This window comes from Macaca mulatta, chromosome 5 (genome assembly GCF_049350105.2).
Source record: "Macaca mulatta isolate MMU2019108-1 chromosome 5, T2T-MMU8v2.0, whole genome shotgun sequence".
Classification (NCBI taxonomy): domain Eukaryota; kingdom Metazoa; phylum Chordata; class Mammalia; order Primates; family Cercopithecidae; genus Macaca; species Macaca mulatta.
In genome coordinates, this window is record NC_133410.1 from 159,155,755 (window position 1) to 159,172,025 (window position 16,271).

The following is a 16,271-nucleotide window of genomic DNA, read 5'->3' on the forward strand; positions in this document are numbered from 1 at the left end:
TTCAGTACAGTTTGGTAGACTTACTATACAAAAGAAAAGCTATTGCTTTTACCTGACATAAAATTATCTAAAGTTCAACCTGTTCAAATGAGAACAATATCCTTGGGTTACAAATCAAAGAGAGTAAAAAAAAAATTTTTTGTTAAGGCTATTTTGTGAGGGGGGAAGAATAACTTGTTTCAACAGCATGCTTGACCATATAAAATTATTAATAAGCACTATGGTGAACTGTTCAAGGCAAATATTCAATTACTGGTTATTTTAGATTGATTCCAGAATAATTACAAATAGTTTAGAAACAATCTCCTTCACACTTTGCAATTTTAGAAAACTAAATCCTTTGACAGAGAATAAAAGAGTATATAGTTTTACTGTGACTTATAATGTGGATAGTATAATCTTGATGACTGTCATTAATGCATCTTACATATATTTAAATATAATTACTTCAATAAAATGTCATCAACTAGAATATACTAACCAATCATGTCTGGGTTATTTACTTTTTCTGTTTTTAGTGAAATAATTTTTAAATTCAGAGAACTTAATAGTGTTTTATTTCCTTATTTACAATTTGACAAAAAATAAAAATGAATGTTCAGTTTTAAAAAACAAGCATTTTTATAAGTATGTACAATTATTAAGTATATAAGAACTAAAAATTTAGCACCCACATAGATGTTTCAATGTTAGATTTTAGAGGATAAGACTATATACCAGTAAACATGTAGTCCTTTGTTTTCCAAAAAGTATAAATCCTCCAGAGATACTTTCTTTTCTGAAGTCAATAATCTGATTATTTTTTGAAAGCTTCTAAAATGTTTCCCGGAAAACAAAACCATGTATTCTAACATTTGTTTACTCTATAGCAAAGATTATTGAGATACCATATATTATTTTTACAGATAATAAAATAATAGATACCTTTTAAGTCTCGCTAACATGATAAAGTAACAAATGCACTAAAGTTAACTCAGTAAATACATTTTTAAGTAAAGATCAGCAAAAAATAAAACAGTTTAAGAATTTTGTATTCTCTGGAAACATAAACAGGATTATAACTGTCATGTTACAGAAGCACTGACTTCAGCCATTAGTTTGGTTTTGCTCCTGAGAAACACAACATGAACTACTGCATCATTTCTTTTCAAATCCATACATTCCCTGCAGCCATTCAAGCTTCATCAGCAGTCCAGGAATGTATAAAAATGACAGGCAAAGGGCATTAGGTATTTTTACTTCCATACTATTTTCCTATAAATGGAAGAGGATTCTTTCTCAAAGCACTTAAGCTCAAGCTCAGTCAATGCTGAAGGAAAATATAACTGAATTCTCTATGCAAGAAAGTATCACAATTGGATTATGTACTACTTTTCAAGAAAATGTTGATAAATCTAATACTGTATTATTATCTTAGAATAAAACATTGTAAGGTTAGCAGTCAACTTAATTACCCATTATTCTTCAATTAGAAATATTTTCACTTTTTAAAGTATTCTGTCAACTCATCACCTTAGTTTAGCACTAAAGTATTCAGTTTCGGTTCTAATCTTAATTATAAAAATTTCCTTAAAATATGCCAACTTTTTCTTGAAAATGTATTTGTATAAATAATTTTTTATTTCCAAGTTTCTGTACTCATAAAGGTTTCGGTGAAATAGGAAATTCCATTAATAATTAAAAGTTTATTTAACCACCATTAGTAAAAATAGGATGTAATGAGTAATCTGGTTATTTTACTGGACCTTAAACATTCACATTGCTATAAAACTAGTACATTAACAACCCGACTCAATTTTTTGAAGAAACTGGGAAATTTTCAGACTAAAGTTTTAAACATCCACATATTTTAGTTTATAGTAACTAAAAACATGCCCACTTCAGTACTATCACCTACATTCTTCATGTTCCTAATGTAATGATGCAAGAGGTAAAGCCTAGGGAAGTCTGAAGGTTATGGACTACCCGAAATCCAAAACAAAAAATTCAAATCACACCCTGAATGTCCTCCTTCCCTTTTTAGGAATGTGCTGCAGCCAGCCCAGCGCCACAGCTCTGGGCAGAAGCATGCTGATGTTGGCACTGCCTAAGCCAAACAAACAAGATGTTTAACAGTCAAATAAAATGTCCTGCAGCCTCCCTAATGAATTTGTCAAGGACCATCAGATTTCGCACCCCCTCCTTTGCCTCATTAACTCAAGTATGATGAGACGGATTATAACAAGAGAATACAGATGAATCGGTCTGAAGACCTGAAGTGGCTTTTAGCCTCTAGAGTTTCTTTCTCTCACTTGGTCTCCTTTAATAGAATATAGTATCTCCTGCCGAAGGAGCTGCCAGTTCGTTTTAATACACCATCAAGGAGCTGCTGATGGACTTCTATACTAACATACATAAAAGCAGAGGTGACAGGGGCTCTCTCAATTACAGCCTCTTCGGATACCGTTTCCCCCTTCAATTATTCAACCAGAGGAAGAGAGGACCGCAAAGACGCAGCTGAAGCTGCTCTGAGAGCAGAGGCAGCCAGAGTGAGTTGGGGTGGGGGAGGGGGGAGAAAGAGCCAGCAAGAGGGAGCATTATTTGCTGGAAGTGTTTAAGTTTATTGCTCGAATGATGTTTCTAATTAGTACCACGGCCATAAATTAAAGTCGCCTTTGTTTAACTGATTTATTATTTACTAGAGCATCTACCTAAGACAGGGTAAATTGGTAATGAATTGTTTTTAAATCAAAACATTTGTAATGTTTTATCATCCTTCGGCCTCTGTATGCAAAAGTAGAGAAGCGTGGGGGCAAGGATGAGAGAAAACTTAGCCGAGCTTGACAGAGCTGCGAGTGGAGGTGCAGCGGGGTGTCCGGCGAGTGGTGGAGCGAAGGTCCGCGCGGCCTGGGCCGCCCCACCCGAGAGGAGAGGAGAGGGCGCGGGACATGCGGCGCGGCGGCGGAACCCTGCGGACCAACTCCGCCACCCCTGAGGCTGTTTGCAAACACTCACTCTCGGGAGCGTCGCGGGCCGGGCCATTCGCGAACCAGACGCCACGACGAAGCGACCACCTCGAGAATGGGGCGGGAAAGCTCCGCACCCTCTATCACCGCCACCAGTCTCCGCCCAGTAACTGCCCTCGGAGAAGCAGCCACGGAGCCCCTCCCGGCCAGTAGCGCTCTCCCGGCAGCGCAGTGCCCTCCGGCCCAGGCAGTTCCCTGAGCGCCGGCGTGGCCTCCCGGGTTAGAGCTGGGCTTCCACACGCGCGAACCCCGAGGGCGCGAGTTCCCCTCCATCCTTAGGCTGCGAGGCGTTCCCGGACGCACGCGGCCTCCCGGGAGAAGGCTGGAGGTCAAGCCGCCCAAGTCTCTGCCACTCTAGAGAAGTTAACTAAAGCTCTGGAGTCGCGCGGACGCTTACTTCTGACTGTTCTTCCTAATCCCTGGAAGACAAACCCTAAGCAACAAATCCGAGATATATTTTTTTAAGCAAATATTCTTTAGAAAGGGACTTATGCCAACGAGAGAGGAAGGGTGACAAACTGCCTGTGGTCCGCACCAGGTATGTAAGAAAGAACCAAGAGACCCAATTGTCTGATACCAAGTAGATGGAAAGCAATTAACTACCCTATGCAATTCAATTCAGGTTCACCCGGGCGGACTTTAAGAGGGTAAGTCAAGCCTTCCCAAGGGGTTTTGAAAAAGCCAAACTACCAGGTTTCTAAAACGAAGTCTTCACCCAAATGGACTCATAGATTTTTATTTTTATCGCATAACCCAGGGCTGGAATATAACCTCCGAAATCAAACTAAAAATAATCACGTCTACCTGATACACGTTAAAAAGATTCAGAATCCAGACATTTTAGGTTCATACATAAACCCTCAATATTAAGCAAATCAGAAACAATGTTCTAGCTTTGTTTTTTTCACCCAAAAGTATCGAAAGGGTACAGTGGGTACAACTTGTTTAGGATAATACATGTACTAAAAAGCACATGCATGTCTTTCATTGAAATGCCTAGGGAGGAGTGAAGCCATCTGTGTAATCAATAACAGGATAGTTATAGATTTTTGTGGCAGTGAAGTCTTTTAAAAGCAAGAGTCAATTATGAAAATAAAATCATTTTACAAATGAAACTGTACCTGTACCCCCTAAGAATACATTCACAGTTAGATTTACAACAGTACAATTTTAAGAAAACTTTAGGTTTATATTTACTTCCCTTGTTTTTCATTAAGTTTGAAACAATTTTAGTAGCTTATTTTAAAAGTATATCCTACTAAGTTCTACGACATATAAATTTGCACCATTTCTCACAACTTAGATATTTTCTCTCTCGTAACTAGTTAATTCTTGCAACGATAAAATAATGTATTAAATATATGTGAATCTTAATTATGAAATAATTATCAAACAAGGTGCTTGGACTAGTTTTTGCCCTGCCCTGTTTTTCAACAGCATATCGAAATTACTAAAAAGAGATTTATGGTTATAAACCCTCACCTTATATCCACTCCAACCCCCACTGGTGCACATATACAGCGATTGCTCTGATTCTTGGCAACAATGGGAGGGGAGGGGAAGAGAAAGGAGTAAGACTTTAAAGGAGGAAAAAACCTGGAAAAATTAGGTCCTTTCCCAGATTCCCCTGTCTCCTCCCACTTGCCTTCAAGCCAAAGTAATTTTGTTACAGTTTTCACCTTCTCCTACACAATGTTGATAGATTCATTTAAAAAAAAAAAAAAAAAAAAGTGAGCCTTTCTGAACCACTGCTACTCTCCCTCGCGTTATTCCAGCCATCTCCAGGAGAGTCCCTTCTATATAAACTCTTTTTCTTCTTTGCTACTGATAAGAGAGGAGGATAAAGAGGAAGGGCTGTAAAATGTGTGCATGTATTTGACTTCCATTATCTCCTCCTATTTTCCTACTTCTCTCTTTACCCTCTTTCTTTATCAAGTGCAGTGGTGGCTGCTACCGTTCGCCAAGCCTGCCTGTCTTCTCTCTCGGATTGGCTAAAGCACTGACAGCTCGGATAGCGATTGTAGGAACTGAAGCTCCACCCCCTCATGATGGCCCTGGGACCATTCATAAACTAAATAACTCCAGGAAACAGCGAGGGAGAGAGAGAAAGAAAGAGAGAGGGAGAGAGGGAGAGAGAAAGGAGAGAAGAGAGAGCGAGCACGAGGAAGGGGGGAGGGGGAGACAAGCAGGGGAGTGCGGGGCGAGAAAGAGGTCGGAGGGGAAAGGAGGGGGAGAGACGACTCAGAAAGTGGAATCTGTACAAGCAACCTAAAGAAGGAAAACCCTGAATCGTTATAACTACACCCCAGATGCAACGCAAGCAACGACTTCGTCACACTAAAACGGATTTTGTGAGGGCCAAAAGTATAAATTACGAAGCAGAAATGATTATCAAACAACTTCCAGCGGTTTGCACCTAAAGAAATACAAGAAGAACCCACTACAAACAAACCAACCCAGTCCAAACAACGCCTCCAGTAGGAAAAGAGGAAAACTGCGACAACACGACCCCCTGAGAAGAGAGGAGACCAACACGCTGAGACTGCGAGGCGTCAGCAAACCTCCAAGTGCACGGCGGACTGAGTTGTACTTCGCAGCTCTCTGAACATTAATTACCTCCTGCACCTTCCACTTGGGGGAGGGTGAGGAAGACGGCACTCACCTACACTGAGCGAAGAAGTCCTAGCAGCGTGGAAGAAAAGTTTAAGAATGAACCACTGAATGTTTCGCTTTTATTTTTAAATTTACTTTGGCACTTAAAAAACTTCATTTTCAGATTTCTGGGCAATCTCGGCTGCAGACATCTAAGCCTAACCTTTTGGTATCCTGAGTTTTTTTCTTTTTCCTTCTCCTTCCTCACCCCCACCCCGCTTCTCTCGCACACGGTCTTTACATATCAAGAGAAAGCAAAAAGGTCCCAGGAGGTGCTTTTCTTTTTAGAAAATCATATTTTCTCCCCTAATTTTTCTGCAGAAGAAAAAAGGTTTAGAAAGAGGGAAAAGGAAAAAACAAGCCGGCTACAGTATCAGCCGGTCAGCCCAGGTGGAAAACAAGAGTGAAAGTGGGGCTTAACGGGGAGCGCACCGCCTCTTTCGAAAGCCGCTGGGCCACCACCAGTGCGTGAGCCTTGGATCCCTCAACGTATTGCGAGACGCCGGTGTATAGCCCGGACCTGTGCCCCAACATGATTGCCGCTCAGGCCAAGCTGGTTTACCAGCTCAATAAATACTACACTGAGCGCTGCCAGGCGCGCAAGGCGGCCATCGCCAAAACCATTCGAGAGGTCTGTAAGGTGGTCTCGGACGTGCTCAAGGAAGTGGAGGTGCAGGAGCCTCGCTTCATCAGCTCCTTGAGCGAGATCGATGCCCGCTACGAGGGGCTTGAGGTCATTTCGCCCACCGAATTTGAGGTGGTGCTCTACCTAAACCAGATGGGCGTCTTCAACTTCGTGGACGACGGCTCGCTGCCGGGCTGCGCGGTGCTCAAACTGAGCGATGGGCGGAAGCGCAGCATGTCTCTCTGGGTCGAGTTCATCACAGCGTCGGGCTATCTCTCAGCGCGTAAGATCCGCTCGCGTTTCCAGACGCTGGTGGCCCAGGCGGTGGACAAGTGCAGCTATCGGGATGTGGTCAAGATGATTGCGGACACCAGCGAGGTCAAGTTGCGCATCAGAGAGCGCTATGTGGTGCAAATCACTCCGGCGTTCAAGTGCACCGGGATCTGGCCTCGAAGCGCGGCACAGTGGCCTATGCCCCACATCCCCTGGCCCGGCCCCAATAGGGTGGCCGAGGTCAAGGCCGAAGGGTTCAACTTGCTCTCGAAGGAGTGCTACTCGCTGACCGGCAAGCAGAGCTCGGCAGAGAGCGACGCCTGGGTGCTACAGTTCGGAGAGGCGGAGAACCGCCTGCTGATGGGAGGCTGCCGAAACAAGTGCCTCTCAGTGCTGAAGACTCTGCGGGACCGCCACCTGGAGCTACCCGGCCAGCCGCTCAATAACTACCACATGAAGACGCTGCTGCTGTACGAGTGCGAGAAACACCCGCGAGAAACGGACTGGGACGAGTCGTGCCTGGGCGACCGGCTCAACGGCATCCTGCTGCAGCTCATCTCCTGCCTGCAGTGCCGCCGCTGCCCTCACTACTTTCTGCCCAACCTCGACCTCTTTCAGGGCAAGCCCCATTCGGCCCTGGAGAGCGCTGCCAAGCAGACCTGGAGGTTGGCCAGGGAAATTCTCACCAATCCCAAAAGCCTGGACAAACTATAGGGTGCTGGGGACTGCTTGAAAAGCGACACAAACAGGCGTGCTCTCTCAGACACACAACACACAACTCAGCGATAAACAGCAGAAACTCTGGACACAAACTTTTATGTAAGTCACCTGAAATAGGAATCAGGCAGAAGACCTTCGTTAATTAAGAAGCAAACAAAAAGAGAGCAACCCAACCAAAAGATATCACATTCTTGCACAAAAGTGATCGTTTTCTTCCAAACAATGTGAATTTAAAAGGTCACACAAAAGAAGCAATCGGGCTGTGCCACCACAAAATGAAACCCAAGGTACATTTTCAAATCAATGTATAGTAGTTTCCCCCTTTTCCTTCTTTCCCCCTATCCTTTTTCTCTTCACCCCATCCCACCTCTCATTTCGTTTTGCTTTTGGTTGCCTGAATGTTGTCACCAAGTGAAAAAATTATTTAACTATATGTGAAATTTCTCTTTTAAAAAAAGTTTTACTGATGTTAAACGTATCTCAGTGCCAATGTCAGACTGTGCCCCTCCCTCTCCTGCACCTCTACCCTCACCCTGAGCTGTCTTGTTGAAAACAGTAATAAAAACATTACTTTACATTGTAATTGACTGTGGATTGTTCTTAAATGAAGGCAGGTGAGATAACAGTTTATAATTTGCAATGTAAAGATGTGACTTGAGGAATCAAATGCAAGAAGCTTCCATTTGAACTGATTTGCAAAATTTAAAATACAGCACATTTTGTAGAATTGACTATAAGTCCGCACGCAAATCCTTAGAAAATAGAAAATATTAACTTTACTCAACTATAACATATATTTGTTCTGTAGAGTTAGAATTAAAGGTAACATCTACTTCACGCTTGGGGAAAAAAGTATAAAGTAAAATATTTGATCCTATTAAAGCGGAAAAAAACTTTTTCACATTAAAAATTAAGAGATGTACTTTCTTATGCCATAATTTCAAAAAATCCAGTCTGACTCCGATATACAAAGGAAATATGTATGGATTTTTCTGAATAGTTAACAAAGTCAGTTGATACTTTTCCTTCAACCATTTGTCCTCTTCAAGCTTTGAGTAATAAAAATTTAACAAATAAACCACAACAAAAAAGAATAAAATGGTTATAGCAATAATCCTCTCCCCCAGCATACAGTGATATGAACCATTCAGATTTATAAATTACTTCCATTTTAAAATGGTTTAGTTATAAATTCCATAATTACGATTATTTTAATCAAATTTCAAGAATTATTCTGAAACTGCTTATATGCAATTCAAACAAAAAAGGTTTTCATACCATTTTTATAACCAAAGAAAAATTATTATTCCAGGAATTTACAAATAGGAAAAGTACCTTCCTCCTCTCTCTATTTTTCTAAGGTAACAAACCAATATACTCATTTCAATGTTTCAGCTTTAACAAAGGTTTCTTTTTAATGCAAGGGAATAACTGATTAGAAAATAAAATAATTAGTCAAACAGAAAGCATCCCAAAGGAATTAGTTTGTCGTATGTTGAAAGTAACTATATACTCCATTCACTATGCTAATGATGAGACAAGGTACAGAATATATGTCAGATGTTACCCTTTAATATCGAACATTTATTCTCTGTATTAGCCCAGTTTTTAATTTATTGAGAAAATGCACAAATGAGAGGTGTAAAGAAAAATGTTTTTAAAGCAAATTTTAAAGATCAGAGGAAGAAGTCTGAGAGGGGGAAGGGCTGTATGGAGGGATGAGCAGCAGCATAGCAGAATAGATGAAAAACAAGAAAGCCATTCAGGGGTCTGAAGCCTAGTTCATTTGACAAACAGGTTTAAGTTGTAAGATTCCTTGGTAAAAATAGTCCTATGTTAAAATATAAACTTGATCCTATCAGTTCTGAAATCATCTCCACTCTTTCAACTCAACCTGTATTATATCTTCTTGTATTCCTCACAGTAATATTAAATGGCTCAAACACACAAATTCCTTTAAATTATAAAGACCAATTTATTCTCTGGGGAAAATGTTCTGAATTTTAAAAACATTTTCAAACAAACAGTAGGTGCTTACATTTGCACAAAATGATTTAAAGGAATAGTGTTTAGTTTCAAAGATAAAAATATCTATAAGTGACCATTTTTTTCACTCACAAAAGTATTTACAGCAGTAGACATACATCTCCCTCCAACTATTCCAGAAAAAAAGGTTGTTAAGTCTTGACAAGAAGAAACAAAAATATCCCCAATTTAGCATATTGTATTCTTCCTTATTTAATTTAATGCAGGTATCAGTCAAAAAGGAAAAACACTGCAGCAACATAAATGTCCTCATTTACAGAACACCTTAAAGCATTAACATCTATACAAAATTAAAATTTCTCCTGGTAGGTGACTGAAAAAATTTTTTTAATATAAATTGGCAGGAGTTTTAATTTCTGGAATATAAGGAAGGTTGCAGTGATACAAGCCCATTTCTTGATTGGTCCAAAAGATCTCCATATTTCACGAGCAACAAGAAAAAAATAATTTAATGATGCTGTACAGAATCAGATCAGAGAGAGACAAAACTTGTAACTTCTCTAAAAGGAGCAAATAACTTCAAAGAACCTAATCTCACAGATTGGCAGAGATTCTAATTTTCAGAACAAGTCATTAGACACCTTTAAATTAAATCAAATTTTAGGCTTTGATCTATATGTGTCTAAAAACATCATAGAATATCTTGAATTAAATCCCAGTCTTTCTTAAATTCAGAAGTTACCAGAAATCAGAGAGTTTAATTTTGGTAACCTTCCTTTCCTAAAGAAACTAATGCATTTTCAGACATTTCAGTCATGGGACAAAGTCGAAAAAAATTTTTAATGGATAGAATTTCAGAATTAGCAAGTTTTCTCTACATTGGATTAGTTAACCTATCAAGTTCAAAACAATCACTTCCATATAATCTACCAAGTCCTGTCTTAATAAAGGCAGCAATAGCGAAACAAAGTGCTGGAAATATGCATAAGATACGATTTGTTTGTACAGTTTTAAATAAAATTATAATATTTTCATCAAGAGCTACTTTGAAATACTTCTAAATCATTCAGATTTAATAATTCACATGATTACAAAATCAAAGAACCTACCAATAAACTCAAAATACGTGTAGGTATGTACATGTACATACACACATGTTATCAGCATGCAAAATAAATTATTCTACTTTTTAAGCCACCTTTTTCTACAGGTTGCTTATTTTGCTCAATTTTAAAAGAAACTGTTTCCTCTCAGAGCAAATTATACCATTCTTTTTCTTGAAATAAACCTAATTTTGGTTTTTATGACTGTGCTACAAATGTTTCTTAGTAAAAACAAAGTTGCCAGAGTCTGAAAAGTAATGAGAAATACATTTTAAAGAGGAAATTACATTTTCATTTAAGAATACAAAATTATGCAGTGCCTTGTAAAATCTACTATAGGTAATGGGAAACAGAGGTATCTCACACACACAAAACATGCTTGCATGCACGACAGAGTAGTAAGTCATGGGGACAAAGCAAGGAGAGTGATATATTGACATCATATCCAGAAAACATAAAGGCTAAACAAAATAATTCCACTCTCAATCTCACTGAATTTTGTATCTTAATTCACCCTTGACCCTTTGAGGCAAAATATATTTATAGACAATGTTCCCTGAGGTTCCTTCCCCTCCTCACAAAGAGCTAATGATAAATGCCATTAAGTAAAATTTGTTTTTGAATCTAAATGAACTTCAATAATCTTACTAACTGGTAGAGAATCATAAACTAAAGAAGATAATGACATTGCATATAGGCCAAGGCAATTTAGAGGAAATTCAAACTAAGCCTGTCAGATTTACCAATCCCAATCCTATCCAACAGCACCCAGCATCCCATCATAAGAAAAAATGAAACCCCCTCATCTTCTCACCTTGGGGTCGATTTTTTTGAAGTTAGGATCCTCTTCATCCACCTCAAAATAGAGTTCGGAGGAGGTGACAGAAAGAGTGCCCTTTACTACAACCGAGGGGGCCACAAGCTGAGCTGGTGTGCTCAGACTAACAGGACCTGCCAAAAGGAAAAGACAAGCCACACAAGTTGGAATGACATTTTTCAAAAAATCAAATTTGACCAGAAATTGTATTTAATCTTTTCATTTTCACTTCTAGTACTGAACTGCCTGCCAACTACTTCTACAGTTAAATATTCTGTCCACCCCAAATCTTCCTCTGAAAATGCAAAGTCAGGATTCTCATACTAGAAGATCTATAACAGAAGGTTGATGATAACAGTAAACTAGGATGCAATTATTTTACAGGGAGTCTGCAAAGCTTTGGTCTAATCTCTAGGTAAGAAGTGGCTCTGCCTAAATAAGTCCATCCACATTCCATTTAGAAAACAGGCCTCAGGCTATCCAACAACATGAACAACAACCAGGAGCAAAGAAGCCTCAATAGGCTTCCAAGGGCAGGAGTTAGCTTACAGTATGGTAGAGGCACAACTACAAAAGGATCACTAGCTTATTAATGAAGTGGGAAATGTTAAACCATATTTTCTGATAGAGATTTTATGCCAGCTTGACACAAAACCTCTTCCATAACAACTTTACTCCATCAATGACTGGTAAAAATACTTCTTTTCTAAGCCTTCCTTTCCACTGTTAAGTATTGTTCAATGCTTCCAAATCTAATATTAGTGTAGTTCAGGGACTCTGGGAGTAAACAGCTGGAGGGTGGGTTTCCAAGTGAATGAATTTTTATTGGAATAATCAAATCTCCACAGGGCTTATCAAAGAGACAAATCAGACTGCTACTGAAAACAATAGATTCACTACAGATACAACAGCATAATGTATATTAGAGCTAAATATAAAATATGAACTAAAAATTATACACACACACACACACACACACACACATAGAGAGAGAGAGAGATCAATGTAGAAAGAATTTAAAATTCCATTGTCAATTCCTCATGGTATAAATCCTATAGGGGAAGAAAACAGCGTAAGAGAAGACTGGCACTGATAGTTCTGAATTAACATAGTGCCTATAAACAAGGTGCGCCTATTCAGGTAATCAATGGGTGAATAAGTGTTTCAAAATTCAGATGAATTGACATTTCCATCGATTGTTAGACGGGTGATAGTGCTTAATCTCACATCAATCTTAATGTGTGCCAGTAGGACAATAGAAGGGATGCTCTGCGGAGATCAGAGCAGGTTTTGCCCTCTATTCCCAATGTACAAATACATTGTGTTTGCAGATGGGCAGCAGATAGCTGCAGAACAGCCATGATTTCCCAAAGCTCATCCTTATAAATGGATGAAATAAGAAGCTATGTGTTCTTTTGCTGTCTCCTTTTGGCCTCTGTACATTAGCATGTAATACTGAGAAGAAATAACATTTTTTCAATCACTCTCAGACATTCAATTATAGGGTAAGCAGACAGCTGCAGGAGCTAGGGCAGCCTAGGTCCTACAGAAGACCCCTGACAATTTCCACTTCATTTCTAACCCACACCACTTTATTAGTGTGGATTACTTCTTAATCCTATTGCCATTGTCAAGATTATATAATTAAACTCCCCTTTCACCTCTATTACTGTATGAATATATTACCGGCAGCAAGAATAGAAGCAAAATAAAGGAAGAAATGGGTAAATGGATGCGAAGGAAAAGACTACAGAATAGCAGTATCTACCTTACTCTGCACTCGCACCAATTAATTTTATTTTACTTTACAGAGAGGTTTACAGTTATCAAAGAAGACACCATCTTCTCTTTTTGCTTTGCATTACCAAGTGGCATAGTAGCACAGGTTGCAGATATGTCACCGATTGCAAGATTTTTAATGCCTTTTCTCTTAAAATTATCAAAATGGAAAACTATGTAATTTTCACCTATTGAAATTATAGAACCTTTCAGACTTTCTTCCTTGAGGGACACAGCCACAGGTATTAAAGTAAAAAAGCCATTTAATGAATGACTAAAATTTCTGGCTAAACAAGAGAATTTTTCCCATAAGGGATGTAAAACTGAGAATCTGCAGAGTGCAAATCAAAATTCCTACATCAGGCAAAATATGTGAATGTTGTGAAAAGCCATGGCATTCTCAGAATTGATTTGAGTAACATGCATATACAGCATGTTCACTAAGACCTGTATATCAAAGCAAATAGCTTCTCTCCCTCCAAGATTTATTTACAAAAAACAAAAACAAAAACAAAAAACTGGCAGAATTTAACCTATAGTGCTAATTTACAGAGATTTGGTAACTCCTATGGGATGGGTGAAGCAATTTTGTTCTTTTGTTGCTGCTTTTAAACTTTTTTCTTTTTCAGTGAAAATTATTCATAAAAGAAAAAAATGAGGAGAGTAAGAAGACTGAACAGAATAGAAAAATAAAAGAGAAACTATAGAAGATAAGGGGGTAGTGTTTGAAATAACCAATTAATGCAATTGTGGGTATAAGCTTGGTAGTCCTAGTGGTCACAGCTGAAAAAGTAAGTAATTAGATGCTTATTGTCCCAGACGTAGCTGAAATATCTGCACAACCACCAAATTTACCAGCAAGATTCTCTAAATCTTTCTCATCCACGGATGACAGAGTATCATCATCGCCTTCCAGGAGGATCTCGTTTTCTGAGTTCTGATTTCCTAAAGCCTGACTCTTGATGGACTGTTTTCCTTTAGCAAGGATATCTTCATCTGTGGCTGAAATGAAAAGGAAACAAAGCTGTCCATCAGTTCTGGGAAGAGCACTTCGGCAGAGGGGTAGGGGCTTGGGTAAGGGTAGGTGGCCAAAGATGGTCAATCTTTTATACACAGAGTCAGCCACAGTGGAGAAAGTGATTGGGATGGCACACATGTCTGATCTGACAAACTTGATCCCCCAACCTAGTCTAATGTTACCCTAAACAAGCACCCTAATCCCATTAAATCTGACCCCTGCACTGCTCACCAAACCATTTATTTACTTATAGTTAGGGCAGGAGTGGGTTCAAAAGCAGTACTTTTTTTTTTGGAAAATTCATTAATAGGAACGATCAAAACCCAGTTTTGGAAACAATATTTAACACCAAAAAATAAGGACTGATTCATTCCTCCAAATAATGTTATACTGACAAACATTTTGGAATGGTTGACGAGTGGCTGTGGAGGAGAATCCAGAATTAAAAAGGGTTAAAACTAAGAGACATTCACAAGCCAGTGAGGATTTAGGCCCAGATACTGAAGCCATATCTGACATTAGTAAGACTACAGCAGCTCCTCAAAGCTGCAATCCCTTCTTTATCCACCCTCCCTCCTTCCTTCCTTCACATTACCCTCATCCACATGTTCACACATACACTCACTCCTCCGCCCTTTCGTCCCTTATACAAATATCCAGGAGCAAGGCGGTGTGGAAACTAAGTGAAAGCTCAAACACTACCTCCTCTGCATGTTTAAACTAAAGGGCTAAGGCACCCCAGGGGCAAACATAACAGAAAGCCCGGGATGAGAGGCATGTGGGCAAGGGGCCTCATGCGGCCTGAACTGGAGTAGCCTGTGGAGAGCAGCAGTACCAGACTCAGGCACTACGACAAGGCAGCAACTGCAGGCGGACGGAGGAAAAGAGAACACCACATCTAGAGAGGGAAGCAGCAGCCCTGAGGAGCACCTACACTCAACAATGGGATCCGAAAGCAGAGCAGAGACACAACTGAAAGTGGAAAACCCTGAAATTCAAAACTCTGATTCAAAACCCACATCCTTCCAGGACAACTCCTGTTGTTTTGAGCAGCTTTCTCCTTAAGACAAGCAGGAAGGCAGATGCTAACTTTTGAATTGTGATTTGTAAAACTTCATATGTGTATCTTTTCCTAATCTTGTTTTTTTGAATAGTGTCATATAAGGGAAAGTTAAGAATATTCACCTGACCCTCCTGGCTTCCAGCTAGATAAATCCCAGAGGTAAAGCACCTGATCTACCCAGGCTGCAGCTTTTGATACGAAAATCGGATGGCTAGGGTTTTTGGGGGTTTTTTTGGTTTTTTGTTTTTGTTTTTGTTTTTTTGCTCCACTGCAGCTTCTACCTAGGCATAAGGCCCAAACCCCAAAAAGAATAAAGCAATCAATTTGCAGTAACATGACATATATACGTATATATAATTTATTCTAAATAAACTGCACATGTGTTGCCTGATTTGGCAGATCAAAGGTTCTTAGGGTTTAATAAGTACATTTACAGATAAAGTTAAAGGTAAAAGTTTTTTTCTCATATTTGTGAATTCACCATGTATACCATTTAAATACAATACTTACAGTGCTACTGAAACATAGGAGTTTTCTATTTAATAAGAAGTCATGGGAAGGAGCTTTCTACATTTACCTTTAAATACACTCTATGGGTAAATAAAATCTTTCATACCCACAGGCTGCATTGTAAGCTACACACATATGATGATCTGGACATATGTTTGAAAAGATTACTTTAATGTATCTAATTAAAGTGGCTATATTTATTTTTTATTTAATTTTTTCAAGACAGGATCCTGCTCTGTCACCCAGGCTGGAGTGCAAAAGCACAGTAACAGCTTACTGCAGCCTCTACCTCCTAGGCTCAAGCAATCCTCCCAGCTCAGCCTCCCAAGTGGCTGGAACCACAGGTGCTTGCCACCATGCCCAGCTAATTTTTTAAGTTAACTTTTTGTAGAAATGAGGTCTTCCCATGTTGCCCAGGCTGATCTTGAATTACTGGGCTCAAGCAATCCTACCACCTCAGCCTCTCGAAGTTGCTGGGATTAGAGGCGTGAGTCATCTTACCTAGCCTATTTTTTTTTAATGCTAAAAAGAAATACACTTAAAATTAACCAATAATTTTTAGAAAAACAGAACTATGTTCTAAAATCACTTATATTTCAAGTATTTATAGTTCCTTACTCTAAAATCAGAAACACTGCCCTGAGGCTAAACAAAATCTTTTGCAATTTGCTATCAACTTTATTAAAAATATATTGGCCACTGAGAAATGCAAATGAAGCA

At 39.2% G+C, this 16,271-nt stretch overlaps 2 protein-coding genes across 7 annotated transcripts in view; one reads left to right on the plus strand and one right to left on the minus strand.

Moving 5' to 3' along the window:
* Positions 1 to 16,271, minus strand: part of LRBA (LPS responsive beige-like anchor protein) — a 766,998-nt gene that overhangs the window by 304,937 nt on the left and 445,790 nt on the right. For 5 of the 6 annotated variants that reach the window (XM_028848808.2, XM_028848811.2, XM_028848807.2 and 2 more), the window contains exons 39-40: positions 13,816 to 13,962; positions 11,179 to 11,315 (exon numbers count right to left, since the gene is read on the minus strand). In XM_028848808.2, the coding sequence (XP_028704641.1) occupies positions 11,179 to 11,315; positions 13,816 to 13,962 (284 nt within the window). Of the gene's footprint in view, positions 1 to 2,994; positions 3,278 to 11,178; positions 11,316 to 13,815; positions 13,963 to 16,271 lie in introns of those variants that run through there. The other variant, XM_078002321.1, reaches the window with a different exon arrangement.
* Positions 4,820 to 7,858, plus strand: MAB21L2 (mab-21 like 2). The gene has a single exon (XM_001082398.5). It carries the CDS (start codon positions 6,190 to 6,192, stop codon positions 7,267 to 7,269), a length of 1,080 nt encoding a protein of 359 aa, XP_001082398.1. The 5' UTR covers positions 4,820 to 6,189; the 3' UTR covers positions 7,270 to 7,858.